The sequence below is a fragment of the Plodia interpunctella genome, chromosome 12, assembly GCF_027563975.2.
Source record: "Plodia interpunctella isolate USDA-ARS_2022_Savannah chromosome 12, ilPloInte3.2, whole genome shotgun sequence".
In the NCBI taxonomy this organism is placed as follows: Eukaryota; Metazoa; Arthropoda; class Insecta; order Lepidoptera; family Pyralidae; genus Plodia; species Plodia interpunctella.
The window spans coordinates 7,300,039-7,324,457 of record NC_071305.1 but is presented as its reverse complement, the minus strand read 5'-3'; the positions used below and the strand labels follow the sequence as shown (position 1 = coordinate 7,324,457).

At 32.6% G+C, this 24,419-nt stretch overlaps 1 protein-coding gene across 1 annotated transcript in view; it reads left to right on the top strand.

Annotated features, from left to right (window-relative positions):
* The window catches only part of LOC128674278 (uncharacterized), a 43,906-nt gene extending 23,092 nt beyond the window's left edge, over positions 1–20,814 (top strand). Inside the window, exons 2-4 of the mRNA XM_053752761.2 lie at positions 15,120–15,179; positions 18,326–18,400; positions 18,694–20,814. Of these exons, the coding sequence (XP_053608736.1) occupies positions 15,120–15,179; positions 18,326–18,400; positions 18,694–19,689 (1,131 nt within the window). The 3' untranslated portion in view covers positions 19,690–20,814. The remainder of the gene's footprint in view (positions 1–15,119; positions 15,180–18,325; positions 18,401–18,693) is intronic.
* Positions 20,815–24,419: the final 3,605 nt, after the last annotated feature.

The window sequence follows — 24,419 nt, the reverse complement described above, 5'->3', positions numbered from 1 at the left end:
CCCTTGAAGCACCCTTGCACATCAAGCTAAATAGAAAACTGAGTTATTCAAATCGGTGCATCGAACTGAATACTTCTTTACTTTTTTTTATCTCTATCTATTTATATAGCAACAAAATAAAATGTCCGGTTGTAACCAGCATATTTTATGAAAGGTTTTTTCAGCAAATAAATACTGGTTTTAAAATAGCTATGAATTGTCAATTAACACTTACGTTGTGTATGTCTCGAATATAGATGCTAAAATGAAATTCAATTATGGAATAAAATTAAAGAGACTATAGAAATAGAGCATTACAGCATATATCTGGACATTTCTCAGAGCGTTTGGACCGCTGATGCAGCCGCGCTGTCATTACAATTTTACAAATTTTAACAAAGACAAGTTATAATATTTTACTTTAATCTGTATTGTGGTAATGTCAATTTTATGAATGATTTATTTTGAAAATGATTCCTTCCTCAAGAAAATTCGAACGGATCGTAATAACAGCGCGACCACAGCAGTCAAAAAGCTCTAAGAATCACCATCTACTAATCTACTCGCATTCTTCTTCTTCGTTGAATGGACCGTTCTAATTGCAAAATATGTAAATTATTTTTTTTTCAGAATAGAATTCTAGATGTTTTTTTTTCAGAATCTCGTATTATAGATTTGGATTTGCTATAGATTTAAAAAATATATGGGATCAATCATATCTTCGACATTCTTCCGCAGCTTCTATATTTTGTGTTTATAGCAACTGAATAAAAACAACGCATTGTGTACCAACATCGGTATGCCACGACATTTTTTTTACTTATATCGTCTCCATTATCATGAAATATATATATATATGTATATCGTCATAGCGAAATAACAAGACTCGTTCCCAACAACGACTCATATCGAAGATGTTAATAAAATACAAAAACTTGCTTATAGGTCTTATTAACTTGTATTTTACAAAGTACACCTTGCGATAAAAGTGGATCATCATTTTGTTTTTAATGCAAGTTGTTATAAAATGAACAGTAGATATGGATTGTGGACAATTTCATTTTACCTTTTTGCGTATTATATGTTACTATACAATTTGCTGGAGGTAGATTTTAATAAGAGTATTTTCTTAGGAGACATATTTTGTATAGAATTAAGATTACAACTTTACTGTGTCATCAAACTTTTATATTTTCAATTCGGTGTTGCCCTACTTTTTTTTTGTGTTTATTCTGATTTATACGTATTCTTAATACAGAAATCATGAAATATACTTTATTTAGTATTCCAATAAATACATATCCAAATTCAGTCTTACATATAAAGTTAGCTATTATCTGCGGCTTCACTTAACGCGAAAACAACTTTTTCATTGTCCAGGTTTTATGTTCAGTACACTGGCCACTGATAAAAGAATAAATGATAAAGTGTTCTTAGTTTAAATATTTTTTCACATATTGACAGATGAGATTGCCGCCGATGGTTTTTAACATGTAAAATTACGATTTGTTATTTTGGAAGTTCAATATAATTATTTTCATTACCACTCCACGCTAGTTTTAATTTATTATAGACCAACTATTTGAACATTCATAGCAAGTTACCCATTTTTTAATGGATTACTTTCCCGTCTTAGTGCTCACTTACGTTTTATAAAGAACCACTTTTAAAATCTACGGTTATGATGAGACTAAACAGATCAGAGGTCAGTTGGGACGACCCCTTCTATATTATTGTCCTTGCCACATATTTCTTATTTTTTTACGCCCCTCGGTTCTCGTAACATCTTCGCCTTAACAATTTTTATGGCAAGGATTATCCCACTTTTCTTTGTAGATTCATTCCCGCAGCATATGTTTCTGCACACACATCTCTTAATAATTTGCAAAGTTAAGACTTCACTATAGAATAATGATTATGACAATATAAAGAGAAGGACAAAACTTATGTTCACAAAAAAAATAGTTTTGAGTTGAGATGAGAAAAGAGTCTAAATATTAATTTAACTTTACTAACTATAAATAATAAACTAAACCTATAAACAAGATTGTTTATTTTGGTTATTATGGCTTATAAGTTTCTATATTGTTTAAGAAAATATTTCGGCTTAATAAGATTTTCTTGTGAAACTAAAATTGAAACAATGTTTTGTCTATCGACTAGGATTATCCCACATTGCCGCCTGTCCCTATGCCTATGTCCCGTTACACATTCAGTGTTTGTAGTATATTTAACGCACGTCTAAAGCTACTGTTTACTTGCCATTGTAAATATTTGTTGGCGGTCCACTTTTCTTGTAATTTAATTGCTTTTTTATGAGCCAAGGCTTTGATAAGGAAGCCGCCGTTAAACCTACAAGAACACCGTAATTTTGAGGTTATTCATAGCAAACGTATGGAATACTGTCTACTTAAAATTAGTTCAATGAGAAAAAAATCGCTGTAGTAGTTGAATATTAACGACGGTTTCACTTCGTATTCTGCATTTTAGTTACAAATTTCACTATATTTATTTTAGGTCAGAAAGTTGATAAAGAAAAATGTCTTTTTTATATCTCATGTGAGATTTATCGCTACAAAATGTTAATTCTAATGAAATATTAATGTAGTAGGAATTAGACAAAGAAAAAAGCAATATTTCTCACATTTTCCGCAAATCCAAGAACTGTTAGCAACTAACATTCAGCATTAGAATGTAGGTTACCCTCGCTTCCCAGCTCAAGATAATGCCATTAGTTTAAGTGTTCCGTGCAACTGTACTGCTAATGATATCACTATTGTGCGATCGATATGTACAACCGATGGAAAAAGTTGCATTAAAATTCCATTGCATACTTTTAAAATTGGCTGCGTAATAATTAGATATTTGAATTTAGAACATACTACAGAAATCAGAGTAAAGATAGCCGGGTAAGCATTTGTCCTTTTAATGTGATAATGTCTGCCGAATAAGAGTTTCGCTTGCAAATTTTCAAAAATTTAAGTTGAGTCTGTTTATGTAGTGACGAAGTATCACATTTTTTCATCAAATAGGTATAATAAAATTTCCAACACTTATATACCAAGGACCATTATAAGCCTTTAATATTTTACAAAATAAAAAAACCTGCACCATAGGATTGTAATTAAAAAAGTCGGTTAAGCAAAGAAAATAATTTAGATTATATTTTTTATGAGCTGTCGTAAATTTGGCCCATAAACAATATTTTTTATCCGCGACACGCAGTGTACGCGGTAGGTTTATGGCATAACCGCTGATAGTTAAACACACATTGTTTTAAAACGTTCATACAGCGATAGGTAGATACTTCTTACCTATTCCATCAGGGCAAATCAGAAAAAAAACAAGTACAAATAAGTAGAAGTAAAACCAATTCGAAAAGCTCACACATGTTTTTGAGAAAATATAATTGTGAGTCAAAAACTAACTTTATTGTATATGTACAAGTGTTAATACTAATTACTTTGAACTCAGATCGTTGATTATTTATTAGAGGCGTAATTTTTAGTACTTTAAAATGTTTCCGAAACTTAAGTTTTCACTTTACCTAATTTCTAACAAAAATATATACTACTTGAACTATGAATATTAAAAGCAAATATAAAATGAAAAATATCAAAACACAATAGCAATCAGATGCATACAAAGTAGCTGCAGTGCTACCCCACGCTTGCCGCCTACCCAGTATCGCATTGCGACAATAATGCTTGTATCATTTTCACCATAAAGCAAAACTGAATTTTGTTACCCATGGTAAATAATACAATAACAGTTGTGAATATAAAAACTATGTGTAACCTCAATAATTCTTCATTATGTAACTATATACGGTTGACCAACCGCACATGTGTTGAACTTAGTTTGAATGTACAATTTAAAACATACACTTAAGTATTCTTATAATTTGACCTTGTTTACTAGGTGGTCTGACCTTCATTTGAAAACCTAATGCCCACTAGATCTTCAAAGATTAAAGTTACGAAAATACTAATAGGTACTCAAAACTAATTTAATAAACGTTACCAGATCAGATATTATTAAAAAGAGATCCAATGAAACATTTATTTCAAAAAAATTGGAATGATCAAACTGGGCCTAATAAATGTTATCCAAAGGGTACTTTTTGGTTTTGGAATTTAATCTTGAAGTTCCAATGGAAACTATAACAAGTGAATACAATACTCCTCTTTGTGTTGTGTCCGCGACTGTACCGCCCGCGTCGTAATTTTCGCATTGCGCCAATACCTCGATATTGTTTAGAATGTCTTCACTGTTACTTGGAATTGCCTTGGTCTAGTAACAACATGCGATAAACTTTAGTCTTGGCTTCATGCTGAATCTACGGGACTCGAAAAACATTGTTTCTTTTGTAAACGAATGTCTTTGTTCGATTGCTATTGCAGCGTAACAAGTACTGTTAAAATCTATGTATTTTTTTAGTACCGTTTATTATTCAATAGTCGTTATAGATAAAAAAGAATCAAATGGATGCAAACATTTCGATAAGAATTACAGATTAATGCTTCAATCTATCGAGCGAATCTAACATCAAGATGTGAGAGCGTTCAAAAACAATTTCGATATCGACTTGATGTCTAAAATCAGAAATGCAGTCGATGGTCAAATAATCAAGATTTGATTGATTATCCGGGCCGAGCTGCTTCGTTAGTTCCGAGCTCACATCTGTCGCATGCTCCACGTAACTTCTGAGACTGACAAAAGCAGTCGTGCCTAAGCCAGACAGAGACAATTATATCATAGTCCCCCCAAGCCAGAACGAGACTACACTATGGCCCGGATCAGATTCAAGTCCGATGGATTTCGACGAATTTTTCGAGAACAAAAAATGCGTTAATCAGAATTCATGAGTTGTCGTAACTGATATTGTCAGGGTAAATTTTTATTGTTATTTTGTTTCATATTCCGCGGATTGTGGCATTATGTGTTTTGTTATCTGCAATAAACTATGACGAAATTTCGATAACCATAAAATAGTTACGAACGATTTTGAAAATTTTGGTAATTTTACAAGGTTTGACTAATCTGATGAATTAGGTATGTGAATCATGATAAATTTGCTAACCTACTATTATAAATTGATCGAAATCATACAATCAATTCGCCTTAAATAACTAACTGTTTCTAATGATTTCATCATTGAAATAATAATATAAGTTTTCATAAACTTATATTAAAACAAAATAAATCGAAGCGTTAGTTCAAAAATATCCAAGAACAATAATAGTTCTCTAATCCTTTACCGTTAAGAGATAAATTTGTGACTAAAATACCATTCAACTTTGAAAGGATTAGGGCATTCCATCGCAGGAATTATGTTGGAAATTCTATAAATTCCCGTTCCGCTTATAGTAACTGTTCCATTGGTTTTTTTTTTCAATATATTTGTTAGAAAGATAGGTGAAACATTCCTTTTCTAAATTTTTCTTGTCCTTTTGCCTGCACAAAAGTTAAAGTAAATATTGATTGCTATTTGAAAAAAGTGGCAAACATTAGAATATACACGAAACTGTCGTTTAAAAAATTATGAACATAAAAAATATGCTACATATCAGTTTTAATTTTAATTATAAATTAAATTCTAACAACGTTTTAAAAATTCCAACAAATATGAACATCACGCAGCGATATGATAAATCAAACGACTAAACTTGTTGGTAAACTGTGAAATTCAAATATGGCACCGCATCTATTAAATAATTATTCATCATTAGAATACCAGAAAGTATGATGATTTATGTTAGATGTGCAAACACAATGTTCTACGAATACTAAAAACCTAGTACAGTTAGTACAACATGCTCGTTTGACTTTCCAATACGGCCGGTACCGACAAAATATTGTTTTTGGACGCCACTAATTCCAACCGTTTTACTATGCCATAAAAATAGTCGTTTTATTTAACATAAACTATTTAAATTTATCGACGTTGTTTCAACTGTGACAGTGTGCGATGTTGCTGTAAAATCACTTGTTATTTACAATCTTATTAGAATAACAAAGTTGTTCTAAAAGTGCCACGTTTAAATTTCCATGTCTTTTAGGTATGTCCGGATTGTTAACAGCGTATTTGTCAACGTCTTTTAATTTTTTGTTGGTTAAAATTAAAATAGATTTTTTGCTGGCAACACTGTCGTTTTGTCAAGTTGTCAGTGTATTGACATTTTTGTGTTGTCCGTCTGTGCATGGGCGGATATCCGTCAAATCGAACTTGATCTTGTAGCATTTTTTATTACGAATAAACATTATCATAATATTAGTATACAAGCATGACTCTGATACTTTCTATTGTAGTTTTATTGTTGTACATATCTACGTATTTAAAACAAAGTCTTATTAAGGGATAGGTCAAATCAAACCAGGTCTTTGAATTTGAAGTTACAAGTCATTAATAAATTGTTTCAATGGAAATAAAACTGGCAGGTAAGTAAGAAGATTGCTTAAACTATTACTCATAACGTCATAAATAATGTTTATTACATACCTTTCAATATTGGCCGTAAACTGAAATTTAAAATGATGAAACCAAATTCAACCTGTTTAGGTTGAATCTACTACGCAAATGTTTTTATCCAAGACATTATTCCTTCCGCTCCATATACCGCATCTACATTCGAGACTATTGTCTCACTGATATAAAATACCGATATGACCTGTCTTCGGCACAAGAAATATTCAAGGGTTTCAACCCACACTTTTAATAGCGGTTACATCATTTCCACACAATGAGAGCGTCCACACCCATTCTCTGTCCATATGATTTGAAATTATAGCACCATTTTATTTGCTCTTGCATTTATACTCGTATGCGCCCGCATTTCAATACTGTGTACGACATCTTGACATAAACGCTGATAGATTAAAAGTGGGTCCAAGTCATTCATTTTATTAGTCGAACATACAATCACGCGCATGTATCTGATATAAATAATAGAGATTAAAAAAATATCCAAGTTTTTTTATATGGCCGGCTCGGTCGGTATATCAAAAGTCATCTAACATTGAAGTGATAAATTAATTCAATGTATCATTAATATGATAATTAATATAAAATTCAATTACAGCAGTTAAAAAATCATAGATCGAGTGGTGAGTGAATCTAACAGCGATCACCAAAAAAAAAAAACGAACCAAGCAGTTTCGCATTATACCTACTACATTAAACTATATGAGTATAATACAATAGAAATAAATTCACAAAACGTCCACTGCCTCCCAGACTACGTCGCCCCCATGTCACTCGGAAAACGCGTGGGTTGCAGAATGAACCCGTAATTTAACCCTTGATTGTGTTCCCATTTAATTTATTCGCCGCATGATCAAATTTGGAAAGTGTTTGCTATTGTGCGCTGCGCTGTTGATTTATGCTTCAGGTTGCAAGATAAATCGACGACTTTATGTCCGTTTAGGAATACGTCTAACTGCTGCTACTACTATCCACTTGATTACAGGAAAATGAGGAAAAAGTAGGTAGTGGTTTTTTATAATAATAATAAGTTCAAACAAATTGTTACCAATGTGCAGCAGATTATGTTTTGATTTAAATAAGTTATTTTGGTGTTTACGTAGTTTAAATTTCTAATATTTTCGAATATTTTCTATATAATCTAATCAAACTTAAAACATATTTACTGCAGTGAGGGGTAATTAAATAAAGATGGACAACACCGAAAGTGATTATTCCATAAATATTTCTCCTAATTGCGACAATTTCCATATTTTAAGTTGAAATTATCTCAAAACGATTAATTTACGACGTCGTCGCGGGTCCATCAAGATACGCCGCCTTGGACCTAAAAATAAATATAGTGTAGATGTATTTATGTATGTACTCGTAATTGCAATTTATGTACATTAATTTAATAAACGCATTTATTTTTCGAGAATATTCTCGTGTTGTCTCAAGTATACTTAAATTCTAGAATAGATTCATAAACTTGTTTAGTACAATATTGTGCCTTACTTTAAAATTGAAATATACCTATTTATGCTGTACACTCATATCAATATGAAAGTAAATTGCAGATTTTATCACTTTTCCTGTCCATTACTTTTTACTTTATGAAATCACACGTTTTTAGCTTTCTTGTTTCTGGATTCTTATTTGCAATACTGTAGAAGGTAACTAAGTTATAAGTACCTAACTATGTAATAATTTTAATAACATCATTGTACACTTAGTTGGCAAATAAATGATTTTGATACTATTTATGAAACTATTACATTACCAATTCAGTATTTTGAGAATACTTCATTATTCTCCCACTCTAATGTAGATATTCACGTGGACTTCCTAAATGTTTTTCTCACCCGCTCGTATATCTGGTTTATTCTATACTCACTTTTTGTGACCTTTAACCATTATCCTTGCGTCGGGGCAGATTTTACTCGACGTTATAATTTAAAAATAGTTTAAGGACTATTGCATGATAGTAATGATGGGCGGCCCTTTAAGAGGATATAAAAACTTAATGACTGGATAATATAACATCAATAAAGCAAATTGGCAGGATGCATTCTTAATAAGAAAATGGATCGACACTTTGTCCGGAACTTTTTGTAGGTTATTTTTAAACTTTTTTTATATTTGCTAATATTTTATCGTGATATTGTAGTTAACGTTATTCCTACGCGCAAGGAATTCCCAAAGGCGTATCTTTAGATAGAAAAAAGAAAGGAAAAAATAGAAAAGAACTATAGGAATAATACTGATGTGCTGGGACACATACAAGGGCCCTACGCGGCTATATTTCATGAAAAATTCATACAGCGGCGGGCACCTAATGACGTTGGTGCCATCTTTTATTGCCATCAGGGAACATTTTTCATTAATCCGTTATTATGATGCTGTGCTCATAACAGGTTTTTGTTCGTTTGTAATCGAGTCGAGCAAAAAATTGCATTCAAGACCTCGCTATAATAGAAAGAAGTTATGGTTCTTTGTTTCTTGTTTGCAAAATAATGACGGTCGTCCATTGCTCCCATAGGTTCGTCTTTTACTCAGTTATGTGACGTAGGTAAGAAACTGTTGACTGTAAATTAATTGTATAGTATTACTTTACATTATACTTAATCGTATATTTCTCATACACATACTCAAGTTGAAACTTATACACCTAAGTCAATATAGAAAAACAAATATGAAACAAGATACAATCATATTCCTTTCCCCGTTGCATGTTGCGTGTCAATGTTTTCTGTAGGAAACTACTATACTTAAAATCTTGATGGGAATAAAATTAAAATTGTGAACTATTCATAGAAGCGAATTGATGAGTATTTGAATATAAACTCTAACTTTAATCATTAAAAAAACTTTCGCAAACAGAAAACATTTCATAGAAAAGAGATGACCACATCCGAAACTAAATCCGGGAATTCGTTCCGATATTTAATCGAAAATTTTTAAACGAAATCCCTCTAAAATTTCATTAAAGAAACTCTATTGGAAACCTAGTTTTGCACATTTGTTTTTGTCGCTCGTTCGATAACCCAGTTCACTAAGAACCTTGGGACGGTGGAATTCAATTTGTACTTGTAAAAACGGGCCCGTAATAGAGTTTACCTTCAGAAGATCAAATAAAATAACAACTAGGAACTGTGCCGAACATATTTGCAGTGCAGCTCCTAGTCAGCTTGTTGGAACAACAACTACTAGCGTTGATATTGAAAACATTTCTTCGGTTATTCATAAGATTTTGATTTTTGTATTATGATGGTACAGATGGATCAATAAAGATCATATTTAAAATATTGTAGATGTATCTACAATATTTAAGATGTTAACAATCAGGTTGTATTTGATCTTGGATGTCATAAGGAAATACAAATGTTAACATTTTAAGGAAATCATGTTGTGATCATTTTGCTTACCTCCATCTCAAGTGCTCAACACATCACAAGCAGCAACATCAAAAATAAATTCGCTATCAACCCGGTTCTTGCATTTTAATACGCCTGCCACATTACCCAAATCTCATTCGTGGCCCTCGCGAGAAAATTACATTTTTTCTTCGCCATTTGGCGCTAGCTTAGATTGTATTTTATCTTTATGCGAAATCATAATTCATGCTGTTTTTGCTTCTCCGAACCCTCTAGGTGTTTAATGTTTTGCTTGTATCTCTGGAACATGTAAATGTCGCGCTCCACCATTGTTTATTGTTGACGATAAGATCCACAATTTCTGATACCAGTTAATTGATGCCACCAAGTACAAGGCGTGTGTGAACGACTGTGTGAAGTAATTGTATTTACAATGGAAAATTGCAAAAGAACTTGTATCGGAAGATAACGACGCTGATACACAAGATTAAATTGCAATTTGTTGAGACTCCAACATTACACTTGATGATGTGAAAATCCTGGAAGTAAACCATTAAGTACTTATCGTCGAAAGATCGAGAAATATAACTTATGAATACAAAATTATGATTGAAATTAATAACAAGAACGTAAGACTTAATAAATAAAATACCTATTAGGTAATAACAATGACATTTTGACCTCTCAAATATTTGAAGAGCATAGAAACGATTACACAAGTAATTATAGTCAGAAGCGCATTGACTGTTAAAAAAGCTGTTTACATATTTCGTAACCTATTTCGTGCGGGTTGACCCCCAAGAGCGTGCTACCCACAAAACATAATGATAAATGAAGATCGTCGGTAGTTGTTACACTCTGATGGATTGATTGTAAATGGTCATGTGTGCATTCGATCGATTGGGTTATTCATATGCACATAAGTGAACATGCGATTCCAGGTAGTAAAGTAAAATAATTCATTCATTTTGTTACGTCAATCGCTAAAATATTAAGATACTATCATGTGGTGGAATATAAAATAAAACACATTATTGTTGTCACTAACTTATCTCAACAGTTAGCAAGAAAAAAACTATTTTAAAGAAAATTACAATTTGAACAATGATAAGCAAAAGCACCTTACCTGCCTACATAAAAATGAAATCCTAAATTCAACATTTGACATGCATAATACGTATGTCCAGTACCCCGAGTCCAGTTACTGAATAACCCGATCGATAGTATAGTTGCTGCCCAGTCGATGCCCCAGGCACGGGCTTGACGATTATCTTTAATGGATTTTGTAAACTTTTTAAGTGTTGGTATGTGAGATCCTGAATAATATAATCCATCTTTGGGCTTTAATTTTCTATTCGGGTTAACGGACGAATTGTAATCGATTTGAGTTTTAGAAGCGTTTAGCAGTTTAATTTTGTTTTTGTTCTGTTGATATTTTGTTTTTATTTATTTGGAATTTTAAGTTTTGACTTTACCTTGAATAGGTTACTTATAACTTACTACCCCTATTAGGTACCTACTTGAAGTAATCTAACTACAACTTCTTCTTCGCTGTCACTAAACTAATCTTTAACTTTATCGTAAATATTGCACAACTTGCTTGTTTCATAATCATTTTTCACTGGCATTCGAAGTTCAAACACGGAAGATTAATTAAATAATATTCAATAAGCGCTGTTTGATTAACAAAAGCTAAATCTATGGCGGCATCTACCACAAATAAGAGGCACTCGACGTTGTGTTTTCAATCAGCGTCATTCATTATTCACTCATTCCTTTGCAGTTGCCGAAGTAACGTCATCTTCTACTTCCTCATCTTTCACGAGATCGCTTATTTAAAAGCAATAAAGTCCACTTTTGTGACTTGTAAATGTATTTTTAGGCGTGCTTGTAGTACATTTGAAAGGTTCTGTTTAACTTTCATATTTTACCGCGAAGAAGTCGTGCGGTACAATTGTTATAATTGAATTGGTTAAAACTTCTTTGTTTGGAAAGGAAAGTTGATTGCTTTATGTTCCTTTTAGATTTTCTTTTTTTCATCTATTGAATAAATTTGTCATGCTTTAATATTATTTGCAGTCTGTTCATATTGCGCTATTTCTCTTGTCATCTTTAGTATGGTTAAATTTTCTGCTGTAGCGCGTCAAAGCCAAGTGTGTACCAAACATATAAAAATTTTGTAGATTCGGCTTGGTTTTACGATTGGTTGCCTGTCTGTAGCCACTTAACTGTTAAGGCTTATCAGAGTCGCTTCAAACAACATCCATGGGAGCCTATATATAGGGGAGGTCCTATTCTAGGGCGGGAACCACACGCAATATCTTGTCAAATTTCTGTATAAGTATTGTAAAATCTTCTCATGCAACTGCTTACGGCTCACATGATGTGAATTCGCACGAATCATTAACAGAAACACGCATTTCTGGACACCAATTTAAAAAGTAATATTTTTTCTCATAGTCTATGACATCAAACTTGAAATTTATAGGTCTTTTGGCATTTTAAATTTGATATTGTATTTTTTGTTATATTGTAAAAGTAATATTCTTGCTTGTTTATTGTATTTTGTATTCGTGCTGGTCGTTTTTCTGTGTTTAACTTTTATTAAATAAATGGCTATAATTACAATCTGGACTACAATTTAATAATGTGAATATTTACAGGCACTTACAAACAAAAAAAAATATAGATTTTATCGCAATAGTTTTTAAATGGTAGATATTTTATATATTATATGGAGGGTTGACGTCAGGCAGGCGGCCGGTTGTAAAATCACAGTTGACTCTTCAAAATTCTAAGGTTTCTTTTTTTCTAAACTCGGACTTCGGGGCGTCAAGACCCCGAATGCAACCGGGAACATGCGGAGATGAAAGAGAGAAATGATAAGTAATTAACACCATTAGATACTTTCAATGTTCATTTCAATTAGGTTTAGAGTGGGTTGCAATAGTTAACTTTGACCTGCGCAGAAAAACGCCATTTTGTCTAAACGAGGATGGCGCACTGTTTGTGTCATCCCAACCTTTTAGTCATGTAATATTCTACAACAAGGACAAACTTATGTACAGACAAAGGAAGTACAAAGAAAACAAACGTTTCTTTCTCACTATCGGGCTAATGACGCCAATCTATGGGGCCATCAGTGCCCCCGTCCGATGTTATTAGACGTAATCATCGTAATTTTTCACACAATTTATTTTTTTCGTCCACTATAAGAGACGCGCCACATGAATGAGTACAGGTGACGAGAGTATTATCTTTGAATGCGTGCGAATTAAAGATTAGATTTTCCAATGTTATACAATGTTTCAATAAAATATTTCATTGAGTGACAATGACAATTCTATACAATATATTAAGTTTAAAAACAATTAAATTAACTACTTACATTAATCAATTAATTTAATTGTATCACCTTCTTACCTCAGGCAAGTTCACTACTGTCAACATTGCAATTTTGTTCGAATTCCATATACCAATAATAAATTAAAACTTGTATCGCCGAATAATTTTTATTTATTAAGTATGTTTATGTTTTCATTATAAACGTATTCTCTGCTCTTACCAACAGTATTCGCTCATGTTCTGAAGACAGTCAACTAATGATTACAAAAAATGAGATTGAGGCACTCGAACGCTGCGTAATGGGCTTTGCTAATCTTCGTTACTCTCGGAATCTACATAAAGATTTACTTGTAAGAAATGAGTGAGTTTTAAAAAAAAATACGTCACAACATCAATGTACTTATTTCACTTCAAAAAAAACTCGACAGGAAATATTTTTAAACAAAATATATCAGATTCTTAAGCTTTTTTTGACATTTTCTGCTGCTCTTTCTTATTTGTATTTCTGTTAATTTAAAATTAGCGTAACAAAATTCATCTTATTTTCTATAATATTTTTATATTAGATACGTATTAAATTTTAGTTATGTAACGAAACAAGCGAAAGACGCGTTTGTATCGGAAATTATAAGTCTATTGATGGTTTTGTTCCAAAAATATACTTTGCTTATAACAAAATATAACAGAATACTGTAAACAAAATCTGTACAATTTTCGGCGTGAGGCTAATATCCGGCGAGGAAATTACTTAATTAAATAGCCGTTATCGTTAATATTAAAACTTCGGATGAACGTCGCTATAGGCAATTTATCATAACATTTTGTTATTGACTTTATATGTTAAACGACTGTATGACTTATTAATCAAATGCCATGAATACTAATCATGTGAAGATTATTTTCTTACCAAATCTAAAATTTATTTTATTTTTAAATTAAGAAACAAATTCATTCTAAATTGTTATTGTTTTTTAGAATATTTAAATGCATAATGCTATAAGGCTATTCAAATATTTATTCCATTTTCGAATTCAGTCATCAAACAACATCGCCCTCACTTGACCAAAAAGATTGACATTAAGTGTTCGACATTTAAATATCTGACAATTAATATGGCCAGTAGTAAATGTAGTATGCCCGTACCGCTGTCACTGTTATCGAGTACATTAAACTGGAACGCGTATTTTTATTCTCTAAAGATAACAAGTAACGTATCGGTTTCTCTTTAGTAATTATGGAACCTTTTTGTATTGGTATTAAAGTGCGATGTTGCGCGCTAATTAAGGTTTATAAAACCTTTTGTGTATAAATGTGAATAAGAAATTTTATTGAATGTTATTTTTATATCTAAATTGTAGGGCCTTCCCATATATTTTTCAAATAACATATGTACCATATTGGAAACCTTAAATTTTATAATATCAGCTCACTTTAACGGAAATTAATTTGCTTACAATAGAAACAATGTGTTTCTATACAAGGACTTGCCTATAAAAGTCATCATCTGCTTTTATAAAGTACCACCTTTTATAGGTCTCGGATAGACTGTGTAATAAATCATGAATGTATTTGTTAGTTTATCGATATGGAAACAAACGATATTTTTTCTGAATGTGAATGAATTTACCTTGACAACTTGTTTGGAACGGATTGTTAATAAAAATAAACATATTCATTAATAAACATCACAACCATCTCAGCTGCAATAGATTTGACAAAATTAACAGTATAAATGAAATTATACGCAGGTAATAATCATAGCACGACATGGGATGTAAAATGCTTTGGATAAAAACTTTTTCTTGAGAATAATAACTGAAGTTTTAAAACCTAGTATTAAGAATCTATTAACAAATACCTGTGACTCATATCGTATCCAAGCTGTATAATTGAAACTTGTAAATTAGTAAACAATTATAATAAAATATCTGAAAGACGGTTGTGTTTGTTCACAGTTTGCGGCGCCTCGGCCCAGCGGGGAGTCTTCGTGTTTGCAGGTCCCAGACTGCTTTATGGTAAGTGTCTCTGGAACATAGAACATAGAATACCGTATTAAATATATTATTTTAGCGAAAAATGTTTAATATATTGTGAACACTACGAGAGTTTCACAACCAACAGAATCTCTTTAATGCCGGCTCCACACTATAGCGGAATAGATGGATTTGGCAAACATTGCTGGTTTCTCATTGCGGTAAAGAAAAGAGCTCATATAAACTACGCAATATTCGTGTATTATCGTCGGCATCTGTCTAAGTTCGACGATATTGTGAAGCTTGCATAACACTTAACGCGTACACTTAACCAAACTCAAAAGGAAACAATTTTATCACATGTGCAAATACTGGCCATATTAATATGAGAAAAAAAACAAAAATATTTAATTATTGTGCTGTACTGGCTTTACGTCCTATATCTTTGTTTTATTAAAGTGATAATTTAGTTAAACTGTCAAGATAAAATTGAATTCTGCAATTATAGAACATAAAAATTCATGGCAATTTTAAATTTCGATTTTAATTTAAAATTCGCCGGTAAAGAAGCTTTGGTTAACTCTATCCGTGCTAAGTCGATTTTAATTAAAGCAATAAAATGTGAAGTAACTTCAAATAGTCGGGTGGTACTCAGAGCGTTTCGACCGCTGCGAGTACCAGCGAATTTTAACAAAGAATAGAAGTTTTATTATCAGACTTTAATGTGGTAATGTAAATTTTATGAATTATTGATTTTGGAAATGATTCCTAAAATTGATGGATCGTAATGACAGCGCGGCCGCAGCGTTCTAGACGCTATGAAAACCACCCAGTCGGGTAATTTAAAGTAACCTACGAAATTCAAAATATCTTATTTTTGATGATATTTTTAGATTTCAATATGTTATTTGGTTGCCAAGTTTATGTCCATAAATATTAGATTTTTATTAATGTGCATGAAAGAAATATACGTAAGTACTTATAATGTTACAAAATAAAATGTTTGATAGGTATTTTTGTAAGGTAAGGCCTTTCATATATAGGTCAGTCCAAATGCGGAACGGTAGCAATAAAAAATAAATACGGATCTTTAGAAAAGTCCATTATAATGATATTTATATTTATATTGAATAGCATTGTCACTGAAAGAGAAGCATTATTATTTCGATGCGTTGAACTTATTATATTTATTTATTTTTTTCATTATCGTTTATAAGTTTATTTATATTTCTTACAAATTCACCTTAAACAAGTACAATATTTCCACAGAAATAAATATATTTATATATATTTCCATAAGTTTCATCCGTAATTAATTTTTGAAAATATAATAGGATTGCCTTTACAATACCCAATAGACTCTTCTTCATATTTATCAACACAAATCTTAATTAAGCGAATATTAATTAATTTGGTTTGTTAGGTTTTGTCACCGAATTTATAGGCCCAATTTGCGGCACGGTTAAGTTACCCTGATCAGTCATTTTGAAATTTATTGGCATTGTTACTATTGTGGTTTAGTGGGATTTGCCGACTAAATGCTATTTATGATTTTCGATTTTGTATTATCGAATAAATTTTGTTTATATCCTTTCATCCTAATATTATGAAATGTGAAAGTTTGTGAGGATTTATATGTGTGGTGTGCGTATGTTTGTCACGCAAAATCTACTGGACCGATTATTATAAAAATTGCTACACGGATGGAAATATAACCTGGAATAATACAGTACTTTTTATCCTGAAATTCCCACGGGCGCGACGGCCCAGGGCGCAGCTAGTATTTTCTGAATGAGATATCTTGTCATCTCTGTTAATACTAACATTTTTTCTTACCACCTGCGAACTTACAACAAAATTCATCAAGTTTACAACAAATCTATACATTCGTGCAATTTTTTATAATATGATAAATTTATGGTTTTAAAATAAAATGTCAGCAGAGATAATTTGACGACCTCGGTGGCGAAGTGGTAAAGTGCTTGCCTCTGAACCGAGAGGTCCCGGGTTCGATCCCCGGTCGGGTCATGATGGAAAATGATCTTTTTCTGATTGGCCCGGGTCTTGGATGTTTATCTATATATGTATTTGTTATAACATATAGTATCGTTGAGTTAGTACCCCATAACACAAGTCTCGAACTTACTTTGGGGCTAGCTCAATCTGTGTGATTTGTCCTAATATATTTATTTATTTATTTTTTATTTATGATATTATGAGTACCTATGATCAGATAACTTTGAAAACCGACGACCGTGCGAAGGGAAACGGCTTCGACGCTCAACGACTGCGGAAGAAACCGGGGAAACGCTCAGATGAGAGAGAGATAATATATTTAAATGAAAATTAATGCTTCATAAAGTATTATAAGTATTATGTTCAAGGTCATAAGCAAGTCGTTTCTAGCCGTCCTTCTTCCATAACGACCCAATTCTAAAAGTAATGACAAACGATTGTATCTACGAACTCGTCCGCCACCCGATAACTTTGACTAATTTGACGAAAAAAAAAACTCGTTACGCGTTGCTTGAGAGCTTCGAATTTTTTCCAAGTTGGAATAAAATTGTAAGGTTACAGAATTGTTCATTTGTAACTAATGTCCTGAATTGAGAATTACAATATGTATGTCAGTTTTTTGTGTTATATTTGTACCCAAGAGAAAAGCGATATGGTTCACTTGTTTAATATTTATTACTTGTTTAGTGCTTATTAACTTGTTCAATAGCTGTAAGTTTTCTTGAGAAATAAAAATAAAATATATGTAATTCTTAACAAACACTCTAGTTGCAGAATTGTGTTCTCGTCTCATAATATTACTAGCGGCTCTAACCGGCTTCATACGGATAAAAACGTAATAAATTACACACCTAAACCTTCAATCCTTGGAATCACATTATCTATTCGTGAAAACCATATGAAAATCCGTGTAAAGTTTACGACTCAAAACTAAAAATATATATATATTCGTATACATGATATGTAAGGATTTGTTTGAAATAAAATTTAATGAGTAAAAATCTTTAATAATCTTTACTCTCATTATTTTACGTTTGAAGGGTCTGGACTTAGTCTGACGTTGTAAAGCCCATTTACGCCTAATGACTCGTTGGTAATAAATCACGCGTTATGGTTATGACAAACATGGAGTGGTCATCTAAATATGATTTTAATAATGTCTCTTGTTTCAGTGCTGGGAGAACTGTGAACTGCTGCAATCAAACTTCCAAGTGTGGGGAGCTGTCTGTGAAGAGAGAGATATATGTGTGAGTATTACGTCGTTTTATTTTAGCTAGTAATAAAATAGTTTATAAAAAAATAGTCAATATTAATAATAAGTTTTGATGTAAAACAGTAGAGTAAAAATATTTTAAAATATCTATTTTATTTTTATAAACTTGTATTGTATATGTAAAGTAAGAAATATATAAAGTAATATGAATAAATATATAACTTATTATTAATTATTAATACCTATAATGAGCAAATAAAGAACTAAACTAAACTTTTAGAAATTAGTTGTATCAAAAACACTTAATAATAAGAACTATCTTTGCAGTTCCCTGGCTGCAAGGTGGCGTGCAAATTCCACACAGAAGCAGCGAAAGCATCACAAACCCAGCCGGTGATCCACACGAAGGGAGAGGGGGTGATGCGAGTGAGCGGAGCCCTCGCTCGCTGGCCTCCCCCCGCTCCCCGCGCCGCCTCCCGCCCAGCACCCCTCGTCTACGTCGTCATGCGACGCGCCGCTGAAGGGCCCTGGCGACAGATCATACAAACCCAAGCATTAGCTACAAGAGTACCCTTCAACAACGAAGGAGCACTTCTCAGAGTCCTTGTCGTAGACCCACAAGGTCTCGTCACAATTTACAGTCCAGACGAAACATGGGTTGCCCACGACACGAACACGTCAAACGTGGAACATAAATGGACTTTAAAAGAAATATCCCTCATCCACCAAAAAGTACTCGTTATTGGAGAAATTGCGTGGGAACCTAGAATAGCAAGGGGAGTATACCTTGTCACTTGGGAAGTGGATGGTGGAGGTTTAAAAGGAAATCTATTTACAGACTCAACACGAGTTACCTTATCTTTGTGGCCTGACACAGTCTATCATATACAGGTAGAGTTGGTTTCACGAACTCCAGGAGTTGACAATGAGAGGTCAGAAACCATGACAATTGATACAAGTCGTGCTCAGAGGGTTTCCACCGAGAGCGTCCAAGACGTACAAGTAAGTGAAGGTGACCGTCTAATGTCAGTATTAGTGAGCTCCATGCGTGGAGAAAGAGTACCTGAGCGTACTCCTGACTCAGAATTAGTCTTGGGATGCTTATCAGCTATGATTGCATTTGGGTTTGCAGTCCTTGTTGCTATTGTCTGGAGACGAAGAAGGCGAGGTACTTTTCCCGGCACCAACGTTTATGTAGGCTCATCGTCTGTCCTAAAAAGAAAATTGGTTGAAGACTTCACTCCAACAGCACATTGCTTTCAACCAGTCATAGCTCCAGAAACCCCCAGCAATGAGGTAGCCAAGCGAGATGTCGTTGTGTGACGTCATAGCTTTGATATGCTGTCACTAGAAGACCGCACCTTCAGTTCCTAAATCTATAGACATTGATGTGAAAGAGATGGTGTTATTTCCATAAGTGAACTTTGTGATACAACTGATTTTCAGCAGGACTAAACATGAACCAATTTTAAAGTGAAGTGTATGTGCTATTCAGTTAAAAACTTTAAAAATTAAAATTAGTATAAATGTACATGCTGCTGTAATAAAATACTATTGTGAATTTTTTGTATGTAGATTAGGAGATTGTAAATTGAGAATTATTATAAATGTATTTATGAAACACAGTAAGATTAACACCAGAAAATTTAGCAGTGTAAATACGTTAAGTGCAAAATAGTGAACTGTAATTTTCTAACTTGGAAATTGTTTATACTGCTTGTATATACCTATTACTATATTACGCGTATCGCCGTATGTGTTGGACCTTTCTTTATCGTCTCAGTGAATCTCGATATAAAGTCACGTTTTATAGACTTGTCAGTATAAATATTACTAGAACTATTTTTACAACTAGTCCATTATTATCGTTTAGTTAACATAGCTATTAGTTTTAATTTACTATTGATAGTTTCAATGAGTAAACACTCATTCTAGTGAACTTTACGATGTCTTCTTCAGCAATAAATATTATGTATGTATTTGTAAATATTCGATACATTTATTATATAAACATAACAGAGAAATTATATTTTTCTTGGACTTCAATGGACATGTTTCTAGATATTACGAGTGAAAAGAAAAATATTTCTAAAGGAATTCTGTAAAAAGGATTTTGTTTCAAATCAGTATTGTTAAACCCAATTGGTAGGTCAGACTAATTAACTTCTTTTGATTCCTTGTAACGTTTATAATGTAGGCATAATTTGTTTAAAGTTGATGTTAGGCTCTAAACGGCGTACTTAAGTAACTTAATTTCAATGATAAAACCGATTCTGATGATGTAAATGGTGAATTTTGTTTTTAACCAAAATCCGTGTAGCGTAAGTTAGGATGGTTAAATTTATTTATTTTTGTGATTAATCTTGTACCTTCACTCGAAATGTAAATAACATTAATGCTAATGAAGCTGGAGTTTAACGAGTATGAATAAATATGTCTGCCAAATTAGTATGTGTTTTCATTTCCGGAGAATCTATAAAGTTACATTCATAAAAATATCGTATTCCATTGTTCGGTTTCGCTGAATCCGAGTAGCAAAACACGGATGCTTGCATAATATATAATGATGATTGGCATCGGAATGGTAGCTAAGGAACAATCAACACCTCTGCACTCAGTCGAATTTCTTCACGTATCATGATCGCTTCGAAAGTCCGAACCTAATCATTTAAATTATCATTTTGAAAATAATCATAACAACTGTCAGCTACGGTGCTCATTCCTTTCAATGTTTCTATTCGAAAATATTTCGTATTTGTTCTTACAAATTTAGAAAGAATTTTAATCTCAAATCAGTGAAGCAAATATGGATTTGACACATCAATAAACACGCTAAAAGCAATAATTATAAGAGAAGCTTTTAAACAAATATTAACTGGGCTTAGCATTAAAAGGATACTGTCATTTGGCTTGTCCCGGATAGAGCGCTATTGTCTCGGGATTAACGTCAACGAATTTGTTGTCAACAAACGCCTGATCAAACAAAAAGATCCATGCGTCAGCCCCGTAGACCCTTCGATCACCATTGTTGTCAACCCAGCCATACAGATTTAAATACTTAGAGACATAAATCCAAATAACGGCACAACGAAATTTGTTATTAAAGCTCAGAAAGTAACTGGCGTCGGCGATGACAAAAAACTCTCCGAATGTACAGTAAATTTGGTCCTATCTTTTTAAAAGCCAATTACAGAGTTTGGGTTTCATTAAATTGAGAAATCCATTAAGCTAATCGCTAAGTTGGGAGCCACCGTCGACGTGATGATTATGAAAAGGTTATTCTAAGATGCAAATGCCAAGCGTCTTAATGTAAATTACGTGTAAATGGAGTCAATATTTGAAACTACATTCATGGGTTTCCATAACTCACTTTGGAGGATAAGATATAGCATTTTGTTTCGCCTTTGTTAATCTCCGTCGCATTTTGTAATCTATTTATAAGATCCTCAAAATTATATCGGGCCATTCGTATTCGTTAGGGAAAAATCTGTTAGATTTAGGAATCCATGATTATGGTAACATACGGCCATTTATTTTAGTTACCCATTTTATTCTTGGCCCGCGGTTCTAGTATAAAGCATAGGCTCATAAATAAGAGGAAAATAGAAGGTGAACGCTTCCACGAGTATCCTTTTGGGAGCGACCAAAGCATTCTTTTAAGATTTATTGCGCAAGTTGAGCACATTACTTATTCCTTATGTGCCTTCGGTAACGATAGTCCTTTGGATGTAGACATTTTTTCGGCTCCTTTTACGAATTAGGTCTTTAATTTTAATGGTGTATTTTATCATTCAAAAGACTGAACTTTTACATTAATTTGTCATTTTTGGCCAAGTTTTTACGGTTCTAGATTAAGGTCTCGTAAATTTATAAGTAACAATATAGAAAAATGCGGAGTGATTCAATGCGAGTAACGAAAGCTAGTAAACGAATACAAATCTTAATTTCTCTCAAAAAGACTTAATGGATAAGAAAATTTCAGCTTGATAGCTATGGCTGTATATATTGCATCTACTTGCAAACCAAGATCCAAGAATAGAAATACGATATTCTAATTCGATGAACTTGGAAATCTAAAATTTAAAGCCCATACTTTATAATTCAGTGATAAGTAAGAATACATACAACTTTGTAGATCTTGGTCAAGAAACTTTGCATCGGCATGAAATTGTAAGGGCTCTAACAAGCATAAATAAACCAAAACACTCAGGAAGTAGTTGACAGATAGATAAGTTGACAACGAGGTGATTTTCTGTTGTGTTATTTAATTTTTAGTCAAGAAATCTACAATTGGCAAAGATATCAATACATCTTTCTCCAGTACGAGTGTTACAAAGTGTGTCAAAGACCTTCCTGCGTAGGCGCTTGACTTGAAGTGTAAATATTTGTCTTTGTCGTAATTGCTGTAATTACTTACCCGAGTCAGTATATTGATGATCTGATGGTAGACTGTGAGGAGATTAGTGTGCAGTTTGTTAAAACCCACGTGTCGGGTATCAGTAAGCAAATAAATGAGAGAATTTCCTTGTTTATAAACTTCGTGAAGACTTGCTGCATTCCTAGTTAAAGTCATGTGTTTCTGAAATGTAAGTAAGTATTTATAACACATTATCTCAAAGCCTGTTTCACCGCTTGCATATAAAGTATCTGATAGTCTATGTGTAACATATTGAACAGATGGTGTTAAAAATTGCTTTTAACAAGTGTTAGAAAGGACTAACCGGAAAATCACATTAGGCAGAATTATTTATCAATTTGGTTTATCTATCAGATTACAATATACTACTATTGTATTAGAAAGTGGTGAAACGTGCCCTAAGGCAATGCAAATAATTATCAAAAGGCGTTTATGTTCAAAATATAAAGATTTTGAATCTAAACATTATGAAAAACGTATTGAGAATACTCTATATATCATGCACAATTTTGTTAATCAAAATAAGCCGTATGATATACCTAATTTTGTCAGAAAATAAAACCGCAAATTCATAAGTAAAAATAAGTGGCTGGTTTCTCCAAAATCTGCTATTATGCTCGAGGACAATTTCATTGAAAGCCTATGACATAACCGGAGCTAGGTTTTGGTATACTGCCAAGCCAGTTCCATTAAAATAGGGAGAGCACAGTCGATGCACTTGAAAGAAAGAAAAAAATATTTACTTGGCATCACATAATTAGGTATTAGAGTTTTAAGACTAAATCTCAATAAGATTAGATAGACAAATTGACTAGATCGTGATGTTCAATATTCATACAAGTTGTAAATTGATTTCCACTCCTCAAGTCTCTGATATAAACAAGATGCTAGTTTTCTGCGGGGAACATATAGATAGGTATTAAGAAAATTAATGATCATTATTGTATATTTCCATTGTCTACAAGGCAAAAACTTGTATCAATGATATATTTAAATACATTTTATACTACATCACTTACATATTAATATCTCGTCAAATTACTACACTTGCAAATCAAACAACTTTTGTGTCCTGTCTATCAATATAATATTTAAATAAATAAACTACACTCAAGGGCCCACACTAAGCACAATAAACTTATATCGCGCCGCAGACACAAACATAAAATATCCAGACTACCGTAATAGCAAACAAACTATTTTTGAAAACAGGAACATAATATTTACCCGTACTGGGCTGCACTTAGCCTACGGTATTCAAATATATTTTGTCTCTTTAGTAATAATCTAAAATTGTGAATACAAATATAGCAGGAGATCAAATATTAAAATTTCGTGTTACCCTTCTGTGATATAGATATTTCTGCCTGGATCTAGTATTTTGTCTCGACGCGAAAAGCAATCTGCAAGATTCTTTTCAACTTTAAAAAATATTCTGCCGTATTTATCTTTAGGTTTGTATTTATTTTCGAGAACATTTTATTCATTCAACGTAAGAAGAATTGCATCGTGGAATACACTTACAATTCATATAGACTTACAATTGAATGTGGTTTTATTACCTAATAGTGTCTCTCTTTTATCTGAGCGTTTTCATAGTGTCTTCCCTAGCCGTTAAGCGTCGGAGCTGAGAATG